At 48.5% G+C, this 21,287-nt stretch overlaps 6 protein-coding genes across 6 annotated transcripts; 2 read left to right on the top strand and 4 right to left on the bottom strand.

Moving 5' to 3' along the window:
• Positions 1 to 569: 569 nt before the first annotated feature.
• Positions 570 to 1,169, top strand: VTN77DRAFT_2636 (uncharacterized protein; the record flags this gene model as incomplete). Its single annotated transcript, XM_069418497.1, has 1 exon — positions 570 to 1,169. One exon carries the CDS (start codon positions 570 to 572, stop codon positions 1,167 to 1,169), a length of 600 nt encoding a protein of 199 aa, XP_069282117.1.
• A 1,375-nt stretch (positions 1,170 to 2,544) lies between these two features.
• Positions 2,545 to 5,172, bottom strand: VTN77DRAFT_2635 (uncharacterized protein; the record flags this gene model as incomplete). Its single annotated transcript, XM_069418496.1, has 3 exons — positions 2,545 to 4,387; positions 4,442 to 5,048; positions 5,103 to 5,172. The coding sequence occupies 3 exons, from the start codon at positions 5,170 to 5,172 to the stop codon at positions 2,545 to 2,547; spliced, it is 2,520 nt and encodes an 839-aa protein (XP_069282116.1).
• Positions 5,173 to 5,648: 476 nt separating this feature from the next.
• VTN77DRAFT_2634 (uncharacterized protein) lies at positions 5,649 to 5,924 on the bottom strand (the record flags this gene model as incomplete). Its single annotated transcript, XM_069418495.1, has 2 exons — positions 5,649 to 5,761; positions 5,831 to 5,924. 2 exons carry the CDS (start codon positions 5,922 to 5,924, stop codon positions 5,649 to 5,651), a joined length of 207 nt encoding a protein of 68 aa, XP_069282115.1.
• A 3,641-nt stretch (positions 5,925 to 9,565) lies between these two features.
• On the bottom strand, positions 9,566 to 10,550 carry VTN77DRAFT_2633 (uncharacterized protein; the record flags this gene model as incomplete). Its single annotated transcript, XM_069418494.1, has 4 exons — positions 9,566 to 9,576; positions 9,660 to 9,939; positions 10,109 to 10,297; positions 10,398 to 10,550. The coding sequence occupies 4 exons, from the start codon at positions 10,548 to 10,550 to the stop codon at positions 9,566 to 9,568; spliced, it is 633 nt and encodes a 210-aa protein (XP_069282114.1).
• A 587-nt stretch (positions 10,551 to 11,137) lies between these two features.
• VTN77DRAFT_2632 (uncharacterized protein) lies at positions 11,138 to 15,372 on the bottom strand (the record flags this gene model as incomplete). The annotated part of the gene is made up of 13 exons (XM_069418493.1): positions 11,138 to 11,247; positions 11,306 to 11,435; positions 11,486 to 11,800; positions 11,858 to 12,275; positions 12,332 to 12,441; positions 12,495 to 13,093; positions 13,145 to 14,093; positions 14,151 to 14,259; positions 14,315 to 14,504; positions 14,555 to 14,712; positions 14,774 to 14,918; positions 15,105 to 15,228; positions 15,364 to 15,372. The coding sequence occupies 13 exons, from the start codon at positions 15,370 to 15,372 to the stop codon at positions 11,138 to 11,140; spliced, it is 3,366 nt and encodes a 1,121-aa protein (XP_069282113.1).
• Positions 15,373 to 16,892: 1,520 nt separating this feature from the next.
• On the top strand, positions 16,893 to 18,391 carry VTN77DRAFT_2631 (uncharacterized protein; the record flags this gene model as incomplete). The annotated part of the gene is made up of 4 exons (XM_069418492.1): positions 16,893 to 17,017; positions 17,076 to 17,195; positions 17,253 to 17,535; positions 17,600 to 18,391. 4 exons carry the CDS (start codon positions 16,893 to 16,895, stop codon positions 18,389 to 18,391), a joined length of 1,320 nt encoding a protein of 439 aa, XP_069282112.1.
• Positions 18,392 to 21,287: the final 2,896 nt, after the last annotated feature.

Genomic DNA, 21,287 nt, shown 5'->3' with positions numbered 1-21,287 from the left:
GCAACTGACCAGATATACTTAGGAGTAGTTCTTCACTGCCATGGCATGCCTGCCCTCCTTTGTCCTTGCTGACTATATATCTTTAAATCATAAAGTTAGAGAATATATATATTACTCCTTTATTTCTTTTCTTTCTTTTTCTCTATCTCTATCTCTCTCTATTTCTTCCTCTTGATACTACCTCAAGCAGGGAACCATGTTTTTTTTTTCTTTTTATGCAACTTATTCACGTCACAGTGGAGTACATCCAATCGTCACTGATGAAGGGCCAGCCTGGTTTGGTTGAACAGGAACAATGTTAGCTGAGCTGGATGGGGATTTATTTTTTCGTCCAAATATTTCACTCATAATATATACAGCAAGGAAACAGGAGGATACATATGTACTTACCAATTGCTTCCCACTACAACACATCACTGTCTCGAGACAGTACGAATCCGGCCAGTTGTCTGGCATGGGGGTGCCTGTGGAGATAGTGGTCAGCCTCAGCAGAGATCAGTGAGGAAGGATATCGATCTATCTATCTTTCGGGCAACGTACAACTTATCCCAAGCACAGACCCAACTTCAATGTCACCCAGCACAGCGATAAGATCTGATAATGGATCCGTCACGTCTTGCGTCAATTCCTGCACGGATGTGCAGCAGTTTCGAGGGGCGCTGGGTGGACAGGTTTTTGCGGGGGGTTTGGGACTTGGGGTGGCCGAAGCAATTGCTGCTGGCGTTGAGGAGGGTGGCGAGGAAGGTGATTGCGAGAGTGATATTACTGACGATGTTGACGGTGATATTGATGGTGATGACGATGGTGTTGTCGATGGTGTCATTGTCAGTGGTGTTGTCGTTGTCAATGGCGTTGTCGACGGCGGTAATGACAAGGGTGATGACGATGATGACGGCGATGATGACGGTGATGATGATGACGATGTCTGCTCCAAAGGCGATAAAGTGCTATGCTTCATCCCCAACAAGGGAGTTGATGACGATGTCGGAGAGGCAATCACAGTAGCAACAGCAGCAGAGGACAGAGCATCAGAAGATAGAGCGGGCGAAGAAGCAACAGCGGTGGAAGAAGAAGCAACCGGCAAAGGAACAAAAGGCGAAATAACAACAAATCCCTCCATTACTCCCCCTACTCCCTCTAACCCTGCTGCTGCTGGACGGACATCATGATCATGGAGATGCCTGTGTTTGAGTTTCCATGGTGCGGCAGCGACACGAGAAGTCGAAGTCGATAATGGTGCGGCGAGGAAGGCGAGGAACAGGTAGGATGATGAGATATGCATGTCTCTCTCTCCGTCTCTTTTCTTTTCTTTTCTTTCTTTTTTCTTTTTCTTTTTTTTTTCAATTCCTCCACTCTCTACCTTCTCCCTTCTACCTCGTTTTTCACGTTTTCCAACAGCTCCCTCCTTCTTATGGTGATATCGATCAAACGAACAGATAAGAGCGAGTGAACGTTGATCGACAATCGAGCTCACAAACGAGGTATATAATTCTCTCTATCTCTCAATCTCTCTCGCTGTGGAAGCAATCTCAAAGACAATAGAGACACACACAGCGAGAAAGAAAGGAGAACGACAGAAATTAATCCAGAGCCACCAACCAGTTCTTACCTACATAGTCGAGGACATAGACGGTAAAAAAAGAGATAGAGAGAGAAAGAATAAAGGCATCTTCTAGACGGGCCCATTTCTCGTCAAGTCAAGTCTAGTCTAGTCTAGTACTACTAAAATTACTTGACATGACTTCACATGGCATGAGATCCATTGACATGTTTTGTCACATACATCATCACGCGACACAATCCGACATGAAAATCCCGAATTAATTCCGAGTGCCAATATGCAGTCTAGCCTTTTACTTTTATCACTTCAATATCGATTCTTGTGATTATCATAAGCGTGGAATGTTCGATGGCGTCTGTTCCATTGGGGTCCAGCCAGAGCCCTAACTAACCCTAACTCCATTCCCGGGAGCCTGGATCTGGACGTGGGGACTTGGACTGGGTTGCTGGGTGTGGAGTTCCGCAAGTTTTGGTATGAGATTAACCTTAGTGAAATATTCAATCAAGGGATGTACATACATCCAGTAGAACTGACGACTTGACAAGTTCTTGGCCCAAAACTATTTAAGGCGCATTCCAATGTTTCGGAGCAAACAACCGAAGCATTTATTAATCTGAAAATCAGGTAGACTATCCTTTTATTGAATTAACTCAGCTTAGATTGTTCTGCAGCTCTTGTGCTTTTCCTCTCGAAGACAAATAAACTAACTACATCCATGTACCGAAGTTCAACTTGCATATATATAACCAAGCTCTCTCTTCCTATCAACTGCCTTCGCAGTGAAACACTGTGAATTTCCAGAGCTGAATTTCGAATATATACAGATATATGCACGAAGCAAAAAGACAGAATCAATAATGACCATAACTAGGGAACGTGAGTTATTCCCGAAGCGAAATTCAGCCATCATTGCGATGGCGCACCGATCTAACGGAACCAAGGCAACATGTATGTACTCCGTACTGTCTGTACCTACTCTACGGCTACAACCCAAGCCAGTACCTGGTCGTCTCGACTTGGAACGGCGCTCGGAGAGTCTCCTCCCCCGTCCCCGTGATGAGGACCTCATACTCGCCCTGTTCGGACACCCACGACTGTCGAATTTCGTCCCAGGAGCTGGTGGCCAGTTTCTTGAGAACAACAATTTCAATCGTCTTTTTCTCCCCCGGGTTCAGGAATATCTTCTTGAAGCCTTTCAGCTCACGCACTGGCTGAGTGACGCTTGCTGTCGCAGGAGGGATAACCCATAGCTGGGCGGTCTCTGCGCCTGCAACAGAGCCCGTGTTGGTGACTGTCACGGACGCCGTGATGGTTTCGCTATCTTCCAGCCTGGGCTGCTCTGGAGACGAGCGCACGGTCAATCCTGAGCGGGAGAACGTGGTGTATGACAGTCCATGACCGAACGGAAATAGAGGCCGGACGTTCCTCTTCTCGTAGTACCGATATCCCACGTAGATATCCTCGCCGTAGAGCACGCGGCCTCTCTCGGAGCGGAAGTTCAGGTACGATGGGTTATCCTCCAGCCGGACAGGGAAGCTGAGAGGCAGTTTCCCGGACGGGTTCACGTCTCCGTACAGAACGTCCGCGATGCCGTTGCCAGCTTCGTTGCCGCCGAACCATGCTTGCGCCAGAACGTTCGCCTTGTCGATCCAGGGCATGGTGACTGGTGTTCCGCTCTGGATCACGACTGCAGCTTTCGGATTCGCCTCGAGGACTCGCGAAATCAGCTCGTCGCTCCCAGGGGGCAAGTCCATGTGCTCGCGATCATATCCCTCTGTCTCCCACTCGCTGTTCAACCCAGCAAAGACAACAACCTGTTCCGTCTTGGATGCCAATTCCACCGCACGCGCAATCGACTCTTCCTGGTTGAGACGGAGACATCCGCCAAAGCGAAATCCGCCAGCTCCAACCGGTGCGGTCCCTCTTCTCTCTAATTTCGAGGTCGGTGCGGTGCCAAACTGAAACAAGATGTTGTACAACGTGCCGGCCTTGAGCTCCTTGGAGCCCCTCTCTTCGACCGTTCCAGTGCCGAAGAAGGATGATCCGCTCCGCTGCTTCGTGCTGTTGTCCACGACGAGTTCGCCGTCAATGAAGAGTTTACCGGTGCCTGCAACGGTAACTCCGAAATCGTATATCCCATCTTCGTCTGGAGTAAAAACGCCCTCCATGTCGGCGTACCAAGTGTCGGATTTCAGCTTTGGGTTGACGTAGTCTGCAAGGAATCCAATCGAATAGACCAACTGAAGGGTGTCGACTAATTCTCGATTTTTCTCATCGGGGGGCTCGTTGTATACTCGGAATTCGAATCCCTGCTTTCCAGTACGAGGTTTCAGCAACGGGCCCAACAGCGGAAGAGATTGGTGTGCGTAGATTCCCTGCGAGAAAGAAAAAGTTGCTTTGCTACTGGCAGACACTCCTTCGAAAGGAGTCACCGCGTAGTATGGAGGCAGGGAAGCCGAACCACCACCACAGTAGGCGGCCACCTTAGCGTTTGGCCCGATCACTGCGATCGGCTTGCTCTTGTCAAATGGCAGAATACCCCCATTATTCCGCAATAGAACGATCGATTCCGCAGCTGCGCGCCGGAGCAGTCTCTGGTCCTCTGGCCGGTTGAGAACTTTCTCCTCAGCGCCTTCCGGTATGCCGGACTTGTCAGCGAAATTTATCAGATTGAGGATATTTCGCACTCTCTCGTCCAGGATATGGTCTGTCACTTTTCTTGAAGACACTGCGTGGGCGAGGATCGTTCCACGCCAGCGGGTCGGGCCAGGCATCTCCAGATCGAGTCCGGCATTAATAGCATCTGATGTACTGTATGTGCCAAACCTGACTTGACATCAGCATTATAAATAAATCAGGAGTAGCAGGCAGGCGCCCTACCAATCGCTCATGAGAAGACCTTTCCATTTCCATTCCTTGCGCAAGATATCCGTGATAATCTCCCGATTTTCACTGACATGGAGACCGTTAACTTTGTTATAGGCGGTCATGAAGCAGGCCGTCTGGCAAATCCTCAACGCTTGTTGAAACGGAAGCAGGTAGATCTCTCGCAGAGCGCGTGCCGTGACAATGGAGTTGACCGCCGTCCGCTCGTGCTCCTGGTCGTTGCAGACAAAGTGCTTCAATGTCGCCCCGACGCCCTTGGATTGGACGCCCTTGCAGTAGTGTCCAGCCAGGGTGCCGGACAAGACGCCATCCTCGGAGAAGGATTCGAATCCTCTGCCTCCAAGGGGTGATCTCTGGATGTTGATTGTTGGGCCAAGCAAGACATGGACGCCTTTCGCTCTGGCCTCGTCACCGAGCAAGCCACCCAATTCCTCTAGCAGCTCTGAATCCCAAGTGGCCCCTAGGGCCGTGGCGCATGGCAAGCAAGCAGCGGGAACGCCGTTGAAGAATCGAGTTCCCCGGACGCCATTGGGACCGTCTGAGAAGCGGAGAGACGGGATATTTAGACGATGGATGGGGGTGGTATGCCAGAAATTGGCTCCTAGACCGCAGATTCAGTTAAAAATGATAGAACCCTGGTACTTTGACTCCTTACCTGCCGTCAGAGCTACCTTCTCTTCTAGGTCGAGCGCTGCGAGAGTCTTTTCGACGTCTAAATGGACCATGTTGGCTGTGCAAGTTGCAGCATTCAGGAGAGAAAGTAGAACAGAAAATTATACCCTGACAGATATTAGGGTGACAAGTGTGAGATGAACAAGTCTGCGGTCAATTAAATAACTCCAGACTGATAACTCCCCTCATGACGTGCCACTTCAGTTGCACCACGCTCGTCACATTCGAGGTGGAGATGTCGGAATCCTGCAGGTTGAAGGTCATCCATTGGAGCTGTCTCTCCACGCTGGAGGGTTAGCGGGTGCTTGCACGAAGATCTGTACGGAGTACCGAGGATAGAAGACTACGTCCCGACTCCCGGCTGGCGGGGAGATGAACGACACGAGCTCATTAGCCTACCAACTGCCAACAGTGTCATAGTTACCAATTCAAGCAGCGGTCAGTTGCGGGGAGAAGTTTTACAATTCCTATACGTAGGGTATGTTTCAATAACGACCAAGCGGCGTGAAACCCGAGCTCCTCCAGAAGGTTAATCCTTGCAATTAAAGTAATGAGCAGGGGATTTTGGAATTGCTGAAGACTGGTGGGATAGAATGTCCCGACGCAGAGTGAATTGCTCCGGATGTACTCCATTTTTGGTAACTTGCGAGGGCTGATGTTAGTTCTTTATAAAAGATCCGAAGTTTAGCCGTGAGGGGTACGGGTACATACGCAGGTATTCCGCAAGGTCCATAGTCAATGATTGGTGTGATTGAGCATTGTGAGATGGCACTAACTTGATGTCAAGATTGACAGTTGAATGCATCAGTATTGGCCGGTCTGACCCGCAGGCTCGTCTCCACAGCATCGCGAAGTGTCGGAAATACCTCGATAGGGGACGATAATTGATAACGCTATCAGTTCATACGATCAGCATTCAATATATAGTTGTAGGCTGCTCTGAACGACGAACGTTAGCTACCGAGAAATACCTATCGGTCGACAATGCATGAAGGACTGTACATACATACCTTATACACTGAAAATAGCCCGAGTGACTTCAGATCCCATGTCTCGAGCTCACTGATCTAAATGTTGACTTGTATATACAGTACACCTAAATAGACTGTCATCAAACAGCTAACAAAACACGCACAAAAAAAATTGGAAGAGGAGATACCATGCTAAAGTGAAAATGATGACAAAGAGTTAGGGATATATCCGGGATATATCCTAGCTGAGAGCTCCTCAGCTAGGGTGTGAGCTTTTTTTTTTCTATCTCATCCATCGTCTCATGCTGGCTGCGTGCACGTATCTTTTTTTTTCGTCGAGGAGAGTCCATAGTGATGGTGAATCCTCGAATCCTCGAATTGATTGATTGATTTACTTCGCTTCATTTTACGTGCTGGGACCACCTACCTAACGGTCAGTGCACATACCTCATGCTTTTTGTCACTGTTGCAGTACGAGGAAATCAATCTCATTAGACAAATTCAATTAGATTAATTGATTAATTAATTAATTAATTCATTAAGCAGGTCATATCATAGAAACTCCTCAGTCAAACAAGTCAGAAAAACAAAGAACAGCCATTATCGAACCTGTAGATCATTTTGATCCTTCCATGGAAATCATAACGTCGTAGCCATAGTTGGCTGGTGTCAAGAATCTTAGGAACTGTTTGAAATAAATGTTGGTAAGGTTCTTGTGCAGTGATCTTGTGCCACAATGGTTTGCTGAAGACAATACCTACCTGACTTCGTGAGTATCCGAAGCAACGTATTGTGCACCACACTACGCCCTTGCCATCCTACCACCGGAAGCAGCTGTCGGCGGAGCTGGTCGAGTTCCACCACGGGGCATTCCACGAGCCATCATCGATGTGTTGCTGTGGCCGTTGTGGAAGTGGAAATTGTTGCGCCTCTTACCGAAGGCGAGACTATCGGTGAATGCGACCATCTGACGCAGAGTGTACTGAAGCATGGCCCGGTTGTAGGCGTGCAAGGACTTATGAGGATCCAGCCTCATGCCAGAATCGTCAAGGCCTGGCATTGGCGAGTCTCGACTGCCAATGCCTCCCGATGGAGAGGCAGCTTCAGCCGGATCTGTGATGGTTGATACCATATGCATCACTCGAGAGAAACCTGTGGCACTGTCAGTATATTCAAAACGGTGTATATGTTGTTCGTGATCTAAGTTACTGACTTTTTGACTTGGAAGAGCCGAGGTTGAATAAAAGCGGAGGAGTGTTTCACGTGTCCAGTCTAGATCACCCCCAATGACGCTTTGAGGATAGTCTGAATCCGATAGAGATATAAACCTCGCAGTTTTGCCGAGTATAATGAAGAAGACTAGGACTGCGTTTTACAAAAGCAAAACACGGTGAGTTATCAACGCAATAAACGACGACCGCAAGAGGAGTACGATTCAAGAGGGAACAGCCAGATATGTATTTCTCTTTCGCTAAGATGACGCTTCTAAAAACCATGTCCCAAATAACAGACACATAGCAGCCTATAGCCCAGCCTTGGTAAAAGTCAATGGTGAATTCCCATTTGCTCAACGCCCTCCTCCTCCGAGACATCGAGGATCATGATATCACCGTCGCACAGCAGAGGCTGGGGTAGCCGACGACATCGACATCGTCATCGTGTGGGTTGGCTTGCCACTCTCAATGGCTGTGGGCTACAAAGTTCGGCCTATGGATGGTTACACATCAGCTTGGGTGGGCAGTCAGCTGGGCATGAGGTCATTAGGTATGGGAGTGGGCCGAGCCGACCGGACCTCCTTGCTCATAGCTCTCAGTTACAAGAAGCTCATAGAACAAAGAGGAGAGCTCATCTAGCTTTGTGAAACATTGATAATAGCTTGTCTAAAGGAGGAGCACAGCTGTCTACTCTATAGTGCTGTCTGCAGCATATGACATTTCGAGCGTCCAGTTTGTATGTACAAACAAAGAGATCGACCATGCTGAAAGTATCTTTAATTAGAACAGCACCAAGCTCTCTCGAGAAAATGACTCATCAGACACACGCATCTGGATGAATTAGGATGATTAACGTCGGTCTCGACCTTTCTAGCTCCAGACCGGACAGACTGTGAAACTGATGGGCCATTGCCAACTATTCAGCATGGGCGTTGATCAATGGAGAAAGTGGCCTTGCTAGATAGAGAGAATGACACATCATCTATTTTACAGCCCTGCAAGTCGTAAGCTTGTGAAAAACCCACCCAGTCAGTTGCGGATGAAATAGCGGTATGAGACGGGCTATTTCTCAGGTGATCACCTCCTTGAATGAAGCTCTTGTGTTGCCTGCCTCGAGTCCACAACTCCACAGTACAGAGTACATAGGATGCATAGCATGGGGATCCCATGACGTCATGCTGCAGGACTGCGCTTTCCCTTGGGCTCCATTCTTGGGCCCTAATCCGTTTTTGGAGATAGGTAATTTGCTGCCCAGGTAGCAGGGACCACCTTAGATAATCTAGATTAACTAGTCATGTGATTTTGAGCCTCATAAAATACTAACCTATCTAGGAAATGTCACATGACCCAGAAACCTCGCATTGATTTTCACAGATTTTCACAGATTTCCAGCCTTGCTGCTTCTGCTATTATGTGAGCTGATTTCGGGTGAAGTAAGAGCTTGGTTCTTCAGGTCAGATCAGAGATACCTACTGGTCATGTGACCTGTTCATGGTCTTTTTGCTCAGGTGGTCTCCACAGGACGACACCTACCCGAGTAGGTAATCTTAAGTGCCTACCAGGTACATACATTATGCTGGTAATATGTACGGAGAATATCCCCATGGCCCAACCCCAACCTCTCTTTGGTCGGCAGTCTTCTATGGATTAGGACCGATATTCGTGATTTTCTAGGTGATTGCGTGTAAACTATTTTCTCAAATTTACCCGACATGGAGGCAGAAAGGGCTGTCCAACTGGAGCTTTAAGGATCTGGTGTGGATAGTCTATGGAGATAATTCTCCCCTTCATCCATGGAAAGTTCCCGACATGGCCTTCTGATGCTTCCATGTCTGTGGGCATAGCTAATGCAACTAATCCAGGCAATAGCTGTCAGTGACTAGTCCATCAGCGCCGATGGCAGTCTGAGAGCAGAGAGAAGTGGAGGTTGGATATCTTCTCTGCACACATGCAGTACTGACTCGGGTACCATTTGGAGACAGGTAGAACCCGTGGTTAATTAATATGCTGGACCAGGGGGAGCTTGGAACGGAAAGAGGCCAATAAAGATTGTAAACTAGGTTCATATTTCTCATTCCCCAGAGAGCTCCGTGAGTTTGACAATTGCATTAAGTACTGATGCAGCGAAAACTGGAATTCCAAAAATCGTCAAGCCATTGTCGTCTTTTGGGTCCTTGCCTTAAGAATCGCAGAGTAAATTTTGATGCGAATTAATACACGCCAGCCTGAAAATCAAATCGTATTACAATATCTCATCATCATCATACGTAGCCTAATGAAGTTAGCCTGGTATGCACATGACCATGCACGGATTGGGTGATTTATATAGATAAACAACAGACGCATCGGACACACCTTTTCTAGCACCCTGGAAGAAGAAGCGCACAATGAAGACTTGCAACCCAGCCATCGAGACCATCATCAGACTCTCTATAATGCTAAAGTTGAAGATACGTCGTTCGGTACTGCGGACAGTGCTGAAATTGCGGTTCTCGCGGGTGCGGAAATATTTCTGGTTCCGCGCGATGGTCGACAGCTGGCCAGAGATCTTGATGATGGACTCCTCCAATGCAGATGCTTGCTCGGGGCTCGCTCCTTGTTTGGAAGGAAGTTTAGCCCGTTCTTCGTTTTCGACCTGCATGAGAAATAAATCAGTCTAGATCCTTCGAACAGCAACCAGCCATCGTCTAAATGTGTAGAGAATCTGCTTGCAATTACAGCCGCCAGTCAGAGCGAATTAGTCGCTACAGGCTTTGTTCCCAAGTGAAAGCAATTCGTACGGAGGAGGGAAAGGTGAACCGTACCGCAATCTCAAAATCCACCATTTTCTCCGCAAACGTCGACATCTCATTGTTGAAGCAGAACCGATACTCGCCAACGCTCTGAGCCGTGAACACAAAATCACCCTGTCGCTCCTTGGTACCGTCCAGAATGACCTTCTCGCCAGGCCCGACCACAGAGTAATCCACATCGAAGGAGCCGCCGGATTGGACCTGATGCACCCAACAACTAGTCAATTCAGCTATTCTCCAGGCTCCGCCGTCCTAGAGGAGGGAAGAGCAGATAAAGAGGGCTCGCAATGATGGTACTCACCGCGAAATAGAAAGCCACCTTGGAATTCTGTTGTTCCACCTGGGCGTAGAAACATGCCTTCTCGTTGGCGTCCAGCTTGTAGGTCAACGCAGTCGCGGTAACCGACGGTATTATCGTGGCCAAAAGGCCCAGCAGCAGACTGTGGATACGCATTTTGAGGGACGAAGAGCCGGATGTGCAGCTGTCACGAGGGCTCTCCTGGGTAGGTTTGTTTGCCTTTCTCCTGAAGTGGAGCGAACTGGCGGTTATGAACAGCCTAGTAGCATACGGAGTACTCCGCAGTGTTTGAGTTGTTTGCATTTATGCCTCAGGCACTAAGCAATTGGTAAGATTTACTACTGTACATTAGTCATCCAAGACACCAACGAACGCAAGATGCAGTTCAACTACTCCGTACAGTCTGAAGCCCATAAACCATGCCACTTGATAATTGCCAGAATATCTGTATGCCTACATAATAATCACCATCTCATGCATAACGTGACACAGATTCAACAAGGTTGTCTCTGTGCCAGTGAATCCGCAAAAGGCCACCATGGCAAATGAGAAATTGCAAAACTAAGAAGAATACCTCACTGCCATAACACATAATGACATGATCTGTTTCCAACAGAGCCTGATTGCACTTATAAGAATAACCGACCCCCTGGCGAGACGATTGGATCACCACTCCAACGAAATGAACGATCAAGCAGGGGATCGATTCCTCCAACCGCAAATCCCAAACGCCCATGCGGTGTCTATTTGATGAAGAAAGACTCGCCTCTGCTCCAGAAGCCTCGGTTCTTATTTACATGATCGAGACCAAGAAGATCGTCAGGATCGGTGGCTATATCGGAAAGTATATCGTCTGAAGCATCGCGATGTTAGCTACCGACAGCGAAATGTCGTCTTTTCAAGGTACGTACCGTCTTCAAGGTATCTTGGGTTGGAATACATGGCACGAGGCACCACAGCGAACTTGATTTTTTCGAATTGTTTGCCCTTAATTCCCGTCCGCTTCGAGAGCCGCTCCTTCGTCTCCTTGAAGACCTCGCCCTGCCAGCTGTGAGTATCTATTCAGTACCATCATCTCTCAAAGAACTTACAGATTTGACGACAAATTTGAAGGGTATTCCGTGTGGTTTACTCGGCTCCCGGTCAAAGTTGAAGGCATTAATGACTCGATCGCCCTCCTGCATGGTAGCTTCTTCTTCCGGAATCTTTTCAGCATATAGGGTGACAAATTCATTGACCCCAGCGATATTGAAATTGCTGCTCAGTTCCTTGTAAATCTTGCCACTGTGCGCCTCGTATACCCTCACATCCTGTATCGTGTCATCGTCAAGGTTTGCTTTCTTCTGCAGCCCCGCTAATAAGTCGCCAACAGTCCCGGTTCTGGGCACCAAGACCTCAAAGACTTGCTATTGACGGATCAGCTACAACTGTTTTCTGGCTTCAAGTCAAACGGTTCCACGTACCTCCTTTGTAATGCCCTCGGGAAGCCATGTAACTTTGAGGGACTTCTTCGTCTCGTATTCGCTAAGGCTCGTTTCCAAAACCTCATAGTACAGCGCATCTGACCGATGCATGCTGTAACCATAGGTTCCGTATTGACCATTAAGTATCTGATACAGGTTTTGGTTGGTGTTCCTCTTGATGGGTTGTTTTGGCTTCCCAGTACTCGCAATGACAGGAGAAAACCGTAGATGCGTCGGGTCAACGTTGAGATGCTCGCCAACTTTCTTTGAAAATTGGTCGTATGTCATCTTCCGGCTCAGTGTCAGCGTGAACTCTTCGCCCTCGCTCCCTTTGAGCGGAGCAAACTTCACGTTCATCCGATTCAAGAGGTAGTCATAGTATTGTCTAGTCTCTGTATACAGCGCGGTCGGAGGTAGCCTGCCAGGGGTCAGGGTCTGTATCTGAGACTATCAAACAGCGCAAACACCACTTACTCAGACTCCTTCCATACTCGTTGGAAAGTAATAACATCTCCATCCTGGATTTCGGATTGTTGAAATGTTTGCTTTGGCTTCATTGGATCAATCATTGTGTGTTTGATTTCCTGCGTTCTAATGTCAGAAGGATTTTTTGCCTACACGCGAAAGGGGCACTTGCCTCGAAGAGCAAAAACTCAGTTCCTGCTGGCCAGTTCATCTTCTCGAGGATTGTTGGAGCCAGTTCACCAACTCTCTGGTTCTTACGGACATAGACCGGGCTGATGCCTGACAAGGTCTGAGAAGGAACGTCGAAATACTTCAAAAACACGAGAACAGAAGTGGACCCATCCGGCCACGGAATGGTCCCATCGGGTGCGAATTGACCAACTTCCAGCCACAGTCTGAAAGGGTTGCCTTTGGTGCCGTATCGATTATAAGCCTCCTCGACCGTCATATCTGGATCTTTGATAACCTGATCCGGACGAGTGGTCTTGTTTTGACGATTAACCATCACCCAAAAACGGATCTGCTTGGGATCAAGGCCCCTCTCTTCCGCAATCTGCTGTGCAAATTCGCCCACCTTCTTGGCTCGGAGAACTCGATACTGTTTCGGGAGCGCCGGATCTCCAGCTGGAAGATCGGCACTCGTTAGATCAAAGCCATGGTGAGCCTTGAATGACTCTTCACTTAAGACACCAATATTGATGTACAGATGGGCTTCTTCCCTTTCTTTCTTTCTTCGGGCCAGCTCAGCACGTTCTTCGGCAAGCCGCTTTTCTAAAACGATAGTTAGCAATGTGAAAAATGTGCACGGTACGATCAACGTACCGAGATGTGCGGGAACGTCATCCTTGGTTATCGGAACCAGAACTTCATCCAACCTTGATTTCCGAATGTAGACCAGCATGTATGCATTCATCGACCGTTTGGTGGATAATCCTCGCGCGTACTGCTGTCGCATAGCAAGCGAGCCATTTGAAAGGTCATATTCTCCACCATAATTCTCCTCTAAGACCTCCTTCTCTGTAGCCCGGATGACCTTGTCATCGTCGAAACGGTACCAATGGCCATCTTTGGTAGGCTTCAGGAAAGCGTAATAATGGCCAGCATTGAAATCGCCGCTATGGACGAGAACACCATGAAGCTGATAGATCCACGGCTCGGACTTGTCCGCATCTTCCGACAAATAGGGACTGGCATCGAACTCCATAGGGAAGGCATGTCGATCATTCAGCTTCATCATGGCATCCCGGTGGATGTCGTATTCAAACCGCTTCAAGTGGAGATGGAGCACAGGGGGGAAACTTTCGAAAATAACCCCCTTTTTAGCGTCCTGGAGTCCATATGGTTGACCGGCGTCATATTTGTTCTCGCCCTCGAGAGTTTCCACTTGGATATAGTCCCTGAAACTATCATCCAGGGTCTTGTTTCCTCTGACATTGAGCTGGATATCCCAGAAATCCTCGATCCGCGAAGACTCATAATCGACGTTGATGCAAGAAATATACGTTTTCGTCTTTCCAACAAAGAGGTCCGGGAGCGCTTTCTCCGCCGGAGTCCCTTTCATCTTCTCCTCCAGTCTCTCCATGAGTTTTCGGGATAGCTCCTGGACATCCTGCTGTTCGAAGATTTGCCTGGATTCCCAACCGAATGATGCCGTGAGCTCTGTCGTAGAAACGGGCGTTTCACTGGTTTGGAGAGAATAAAAGAGTCTTTGCAAAGTCCAGGCGCTATTGTCTTTCGTAGCTTCTTTCTCCGTCGGAATTTGATAGACAGCCTGGAAGAAATGTTATGAGGACAGAACTTGGTAAAAGTGGTCCAAGAGGAAGCATACCTTTCGAAACGCGTTTGTAAAGTACAGTGACTGCAACAGCGAATTGAGATAACAAGTCGCTCCTTGGTTTCTTAACCCTACCATTCCAGTTTCTTTCTTCGAGTCATAACTGTAACCAGTCAGCAATGTAGAAAAAAATATTATGGAGTTATCTTTTCTCATACTTTTGGAAACTATGCCACAAGACCCCCGTTGGGTCTTTGACAACGCGGACGTAGGCTGTGATATTCGCCTCATCGTTCTGCACAAGTGGGACCCCTCGTCCTTCCCACGGCATACTAAAGAGCTTTCGTAACTCGCAGAAACGAGTAAAACCCCAATCACCTTCGTCAACATTAAAGCGGTGTGTTGCGACTAAATTCCCGTTAGAGTGGCCGACATAGTTGGGAAAGAACCGTTCATACCATGGGATACATATATCGACGGATCATTCACATTCCACAACACCAGAGCAAACTGGACGCAGGCATACCAATTCTCCGGGGGTTCTTTCTCCCACGCATGCTCGAGGTAAAAAGAGGCGTGCTCAACGTGGTTGCCATAAGGGAAAAAAAGAATCCGCCTAACGACATGTCAGAGAAGGCCTGACTTTCACTATCTCTCTCAGGAACAGCTTTACGAACCATGGAAATCCCGCGCACTCAAAAATCGGCCCATGTTCTTTGCGTCTCAGTTTCCGCCAATCTGTAATATGCCACGTGTGGTACGTTTCTGCCTCTGTCTCTAAGTCGGGATCCTTCGGGAGAACTCGTGCCATCATCGCCTCATCTGTTCATCAACAACGTATTAGACCCCACCCATCAAATGAAATACTCGGCTAGCCGACCACGGCAGAAATGTGCGACTCCGAGTCCCCCGCGGAGGCCGCACGTCTGGCAGCGACCAGATGGCGCAAGGTAGGAAAACAAGGACTTGGCATTGATCAAACTCGTGGGAGGAGGGGAGAGTCCGTACAGTCGTTTGCCAGAATCTCTGGCTCCGGCTCTTCTTCCGAGCCAGAGCGAGACACGACGATGACATCTGTGCGATCATTGTTGTATTGCTCATATTCATCGACGAGCATATCATTGTCCGGAAGCTGTTGGAGATAGATTTACGTCAGCAAAAACTCTTTACATCATGGCGAACACGTTGCAGTAGCCGTTCCAATGGTTGCAGCGTCGAGGGACAGCAGGCAGCAGGCAGGAGTGTTAAGTGAACTTCCAAGTCTTACGTTGTCCATGGAGGAAGATGCCTCCGCACAATGGGCCGCAAACTTCCCACTTCAAACCACAGAGGTCAAGTCCAGAAGAGGACGCGAAGGGAGAACACGAGGGAGAAATACAGAAACGCGAGCGGTGACGTGCGGAATTTGATGAGGTGATGGATTTCTGAAGGAAGGAGAAGTCTGGGCAAGACTGGCTGCAGATTCCAGCATCTGCGTGAGACTGGAGCTAGTGGCGGAGTTGTGAAATCCAATAACAGCGGGCACTGAGCTTCACCAGCCCAGCCAGACCCAGTGCAACAATTATGCACCGTGCTTACTTGCCTCAGCCTGTGAGAGAAATAACTATTACCTCGGATTTACTGTGAAGTCCTATAGGAGCCAATTTTTGGCTAAAACACATTCACTTCACCTATACTTGAAGGGACTGAACTCTTTTGCTGAAGACATCCATCGCTGGCGATCGTGTTTAAGTGGGGTCGCCCCTCCGCCTGAGAGTTCCCGTCGCTCCAAGGCGTGATATCACTCCCTGCGCTCTTTTTCTTGCTCTTGCCTGCTGTGTGGTAAAAGAACCAAGGGCTTGGAAATGGAACATCCTTTATACAGACTACAACTTATGACTCATTGCAAATATTTTAACCCTGCGGATGATCAAGAACATCTGATGCAGAGACAGGTTATGCTCTGAACTGAGAGCTCCATCACTCTATATGTAAGTATTTCGCTGTGGCAGCACTGCATTTGTGGATTATGTTCACTGCTTAAACATTATAAAGTGACAATGTAGGCAAATAAATCTCTTCTGGGATGTCTTGAGTAGTCTACACTGATAATGCGATGTCCTGTTCTCCCCACGAGTTCTGCCCCAAAGATGACGTAGCCAGATGATCTTTGTCAGCATGAAATAGACTGCGAAAACAGATCGACAGAGGTCGCCAGGATCAATTCACCAGACACTCTGGAGCCTGACATTGGATACACATGAGCCCAAAAATTGTCAGAAATTATTTTTCACTATGGGTGCCAGATGGTTCGATTGCTCCATGCTGTAGACTTGGGTTTCGTCATTGATTAATAATAGCGCCGTCCAAGGGAGAGCCCTCGGTACAGTTCAATGACCGAGCACACAGCTTCGACATCTGACCACAGTATATTTTTCTTTTCTTTTTCTTTTCTCTTAACTTTTTTTTCCCCCCTTTTCAGTTACTTCTGGAAGAAAGATCGATTAATCTGAAAGCTGTGTCGTTAAATCAAGTGTGTGGCTTGCATTTCCGCACTAAGATTAAGACCAATCTTGACCGCCTGCCAAGGTCCTGGCGAGTCATAAAGGTTCTGTTATTACTCACACAACCTCTTATGACTACAACCAACAGCAAAGGTCGCAACATGGAACAAGCAAGACAACCTCACGATCCAGTCAGGTAAACAGTCTGAAGAGCCATGTCCAAAGACTACGGCCATTTTCTCGCAGTGAACGTATCCCGGTTGTATTATCAGGAACGTGTCTGCGCTGTTCATACATTGCATGGCAGGACACCATGCCGCGGAGTCAGTCCTCTCGATGCCTGCACACCATTAGGCTGAGATGCACGTTGGGAACTCGGTCATACTCGTTCCAATCCCACCAGCCACCTCCGTGGAGGCCCGCCGCAGTTCTAGATGAGTAGGCGTCCCTTCCGACTCCATACTGGTGGGGAGAACGGATGCTGACCCTGTGACAGATGGGTAGAGCGTGAAGTGAGGCCGATCAGTTTGCGCCAATTGACTTTCTTTGGTCGCACATTGACGGAGTCACGACTGATCAGCTCTGCAAACTATGTCCGTACAGAGCTTCCTACGAGGTAATGCCCCACCCGCTCTCTTCAGTGACAATGCACTGACTCTACCCTACTCGACAGAATCGCGCATCGTCTTCGGGACATGCAGAAGTTGCCATACGTTGTCGTTGCAAACCCCCACATATCACTCGTGTATGAGCTGTACTACAAGGCCTTCGAGAGGTTCAGGGTCGTTCCGGAGATCAGAACCTTGGATGACAATGACCGATATTGTGATATTTTGCGCGAGACCCTAAAAGAGCATCTTACAGTCATTCCTAACTTAGCTATGGGCGTTCTGGAATGCCAGGGGCTGGTCGAGCCGGACGAGATGGACCGTTTCATGAACACCATGCTCCGCTCGGTAGGAGACGCTACGCTGATACTTGAGCTGTGTACTCGAGTCTAACTAATTGTTCCGTAAGTAGAGGATCTCTCGTCGAGTTATTGCCGAGCAGCATCTTGCCCTCACTGAAACTTTCAACTCGCCATGGCATTTCCCGGATTCGGCGGCGCGAACAGACCTCAATGCCGATTTCGTTGGAGAAGTGTTCCTGAAATGCAACGCGAAGGACGTGGTTGAGCGATGTGGGAAGCTCGCACAGGACCTCATGAAACAGAGTTCTGGGTCAAGTCAGATCCCAGCTATCAACGTCCAGGGACATCTTGGTGCCACATTCCCTTACATTCTGGGCCATCTGGAGTATATCATCGGGGAACTGTTGCGCAATTCTATACAAGCCGTGATGGAGAAATATCAGGATTCCTCCACCCCGCCTCCGCCAATCGAGGTTCTCATCTGCGAAGCACCTCAGCATGTGATTATGCGGGTTTCCGATCAGGGTGGAGGTGTTCCACGAGAGATTTTGCCATATCTGTGGTCTTTCAGCAAAGGACCCCGTACCCAAACTCGCCTGGAGAATTTAGGACAGGTGCCCACCATGGCTGCTACCATGCAAGAATTAACAGTCCCAGCGGACCGAAAAACTGCCGACCGAGAAACATACCGTGAGAGTTCTCTGGCGTCATTGAGTTCGCGACCTCCAAACCTTCGGCTTGGCATGGGTTTACCTATGAGCAGGGTGTATGCGGAGTACTGGGCTGGTAGCCTCGAATTGCACAGCCTCGAAGGCTACGGCGTCGATGCCTTCCTTCAGATATCAAAACTCGGTAACAAGAATGAGCAGGTGACTACAAGGGCGGCGCTGGATGCTGTATGATCGCCGATAACAGAGCAATTATGGGGGTCGACGAGAACCCCTGTATTTCGGGTCATGGGATCCACAAGGCTACAGCCCCTTTCAAGTGGCGAAATCAACATGCCGTATGGTCTCCCAGTATGCGGCTGGTTTTGGCTGATTTTTGCGACTACAAGATCCTTAGCGGGGACTTCATTACCATGGAAATGGGACGCTCTGTGTTTCTCATGCGTGGAAGACGCATGGTGTCGATTTAAATTTAGGTTCTCGATGTCCACAACTAGAGATGTAGTGATGTTGTGTTTCTGGGTTGGATTGCGGCATTCCGCGTCTCGAGCTGAGAACTTGAGCAGCTTATAATTGGCCGTCACATGAGACATTAGGCACTGCTTAGACGTATAATACTGGCGAAGTAGAGCTTGGTTCCCTCATGTTGACAGCGGAGAGTACGGTCAGATTATCTATCCGAAAGCATCTAATATTACAGTCGATTTCTGTGCCTTGCTTCTTAATGCTCCTATACAGACATGACCATGCGCAAAATGCAGTAGTATTATTAGTGAGTATGCTTCCAATTGTCTCCAAGATTGCTCCAGATCCTCTACAATCCAGTCCATGTTATATCACACGTCCGGACGCCATTGACAGCATAGCATATATGTGTGATCGCCTGTTTCCAACTTTCACTATCTCCAGGCATCCATATGCACAAGGCCAGTGCGCCATTCCACTAGATTGATGCGAGAATGGGTCACTCACCCGATTACAACAAAGTTATACTCCGTATGTATATACCTCATCATCATAATTGCTCACAGCACGCAAGCTCTGCCGCCACAATGGTTCCAACATTTAGACGGCTCACTTTCCGATTCGTTCAATGTGCCTCTTCAGCTCGTCACAGTGGGTCTCAATCTAGTAAAGAAAGTGTGGTTGATCTTGGGGTGCTTCGAATCGCCGATCTAAAAGACAATGTTCCTGTGATCAGCACATCAGACATCCACAACGTCGATTCACAGTAACAAGATTTCTTGTCGTCCATCGAAGATCTCTTCAGCATCGAATCTGGTCTTATCACTCCCGGTGATGCTTGGAATCCAATCGGTAGCAGTAGTTCTATCGGGGGTACCTCTGGAGTTGGCGTGCGTGAGAAACTCAGCAACATGCAGTCAGATAAGCAAGGAGCGACTAGGAATGAAAGGTAAGAAGATAAGTATGTACCTTCAGTGATCTCCAGTCGGTTTCCATGGAAGAAGCGTGCATATAGTAGTCCAACGGTGCCCAAACAGCGCCAAGTCCGATCGAAACAAACGCTGCAAACCGCCGATCTCCCAAATTTAACGTCAATAGCGCCTCGCCTTTGCCCTTCTTCGCGTGATCACGCCTCGTTCGCATCGTGCTCATCTGTCTCCCTAAATTATTACCGATCGTCCTCGTCAGTGTCAGGCTTGCCAGAGTGGTGTTGGTCCTCCGCATATGTCCTCCGTACCGAATACTTCGAAATACGCTCTCAGTATCCCTAGATTCCTAACACAGTTAAACATCATCCTTTGGCCACTGAAGATCGCTACCTGGGTCCACATGTCTTGCTGGATCCAACTCGATGGCGAATACTAGATCCCAGGCATAATCTCACCTGGCTAGTGAGCAGATCCAATTTAGGGGCCAAATGATAGGGGCTGTTGAATACTCTAGAGGCACAGCCTTCCCGGAGGTGTTCAGTAAATTTGAGTTTCAGTTGAAGCCCTTTGACGAAACAGAAGACTGGCTGTGGTGAAGTACCTCTTTTCTTATCAAGTCCATGCTGATCGTTCTTGTCCAGATGACTTGAAGTGATAGTGCAAATCGTGCATGAACCAACTCTATTCGCGCCCCACATGGCAGATCGCGATCGATCTAGGAGATCTCGGTTCAACGGAGAGCACCACTAAGAAGCAAGGAACACAAAAACTGCCCCTTCAAGCTATGGCCAGGCTCATGTAGTTTATGTTTTAGGGAAACGGTCAAGATTCAGCGCCGCATTCAGATTAGGCACCTCAACCGGCTGGCCTCAGCTCTATCTCAGCAGCGCAGACAAGGCTAGCTAATCAGATACTCTCCGATACTGTCTCTCGGGGCATACGACCTTGTGTGAAGAATGTTCGAGCTTGTCTCTGCCATGGTCTCAGTCCTCGAGGGCGCCACTTTGGAGGCCCATTTGTCCCTATCCCTGGATTCATCTGTCTCCTCCGGTTCTGCTGTATACTCTACACCCTACGTTCTCGACCTATGGATTAGTCCTGTATAGTCTCGTCGACTGATGAAGTTTGCATCCACAATTGTAGGAAGAACGCCTGAGACTTGGTCACAGCCGCAAACTGCCTTTTTCTGGACTTGCTCTTCTCAATCATGCAACGATCGACTCTGGGCAAGTGACTATGCGTGATGAAAATGATCGCACACCAGCTTTGCAGTGGTCACGTTTTCGGGGCTCAAGATGCACCAGATGAGCTGAGAATATTCAGCTCAGCAGCTCTCACTTCCACCTTGGTGCCACCCTACCTAAGCTTGAATGACAGGCTCTCCACTGATATCCAGGGTACTCTTCGCCAGCCACCAATGAATTGGTCTCAGATCGATTTCAATGCAGCGCTAAGGTTCGTCATGCCGTTTCCGGTCGAAAAATTATAGCCAAAGATCATCACAAAACTAGGGGGGACTTGCTTTCCTTTGGATCAGGTGAGGGGAAGTTCGTTCTCTTTTGAGGTTATCCGCTGATACTCCTCTCATGCGAACCCTTGAGAATGTAGTCCAAGACCATGGTACTTATATCAAGCGGATGTTCGCGATATTGTGAAATCTGAGGTGCTGAGCATCGTGTGTTCTCTGCTCCGGTTCTTGTGTCTTCCCTGAATTTGCCTGTATACTCCTTTGCTGC

This window comes from Rasamsonia byssochlamydoides (assembly GCF_041956645.1).
Source record: "Rasamsonia byssochlamydoides strain NRRL 3658 unplaced genomic scaffold VTN77scaffold_2, whole genome shotgun sequence".
NCBI lineage: Eukaryota > Fungi > Ascomycota > Eurotiomycetes > Eurotiales > Trichocomaceae > Rasamsonia > Rasamsonia byssochlamydoides.
The sequence above is the reverse complement of the archived record's forward strand: the minus strand, read 5'-3'. Positions and strand labels throughout refer to the sequence as shown.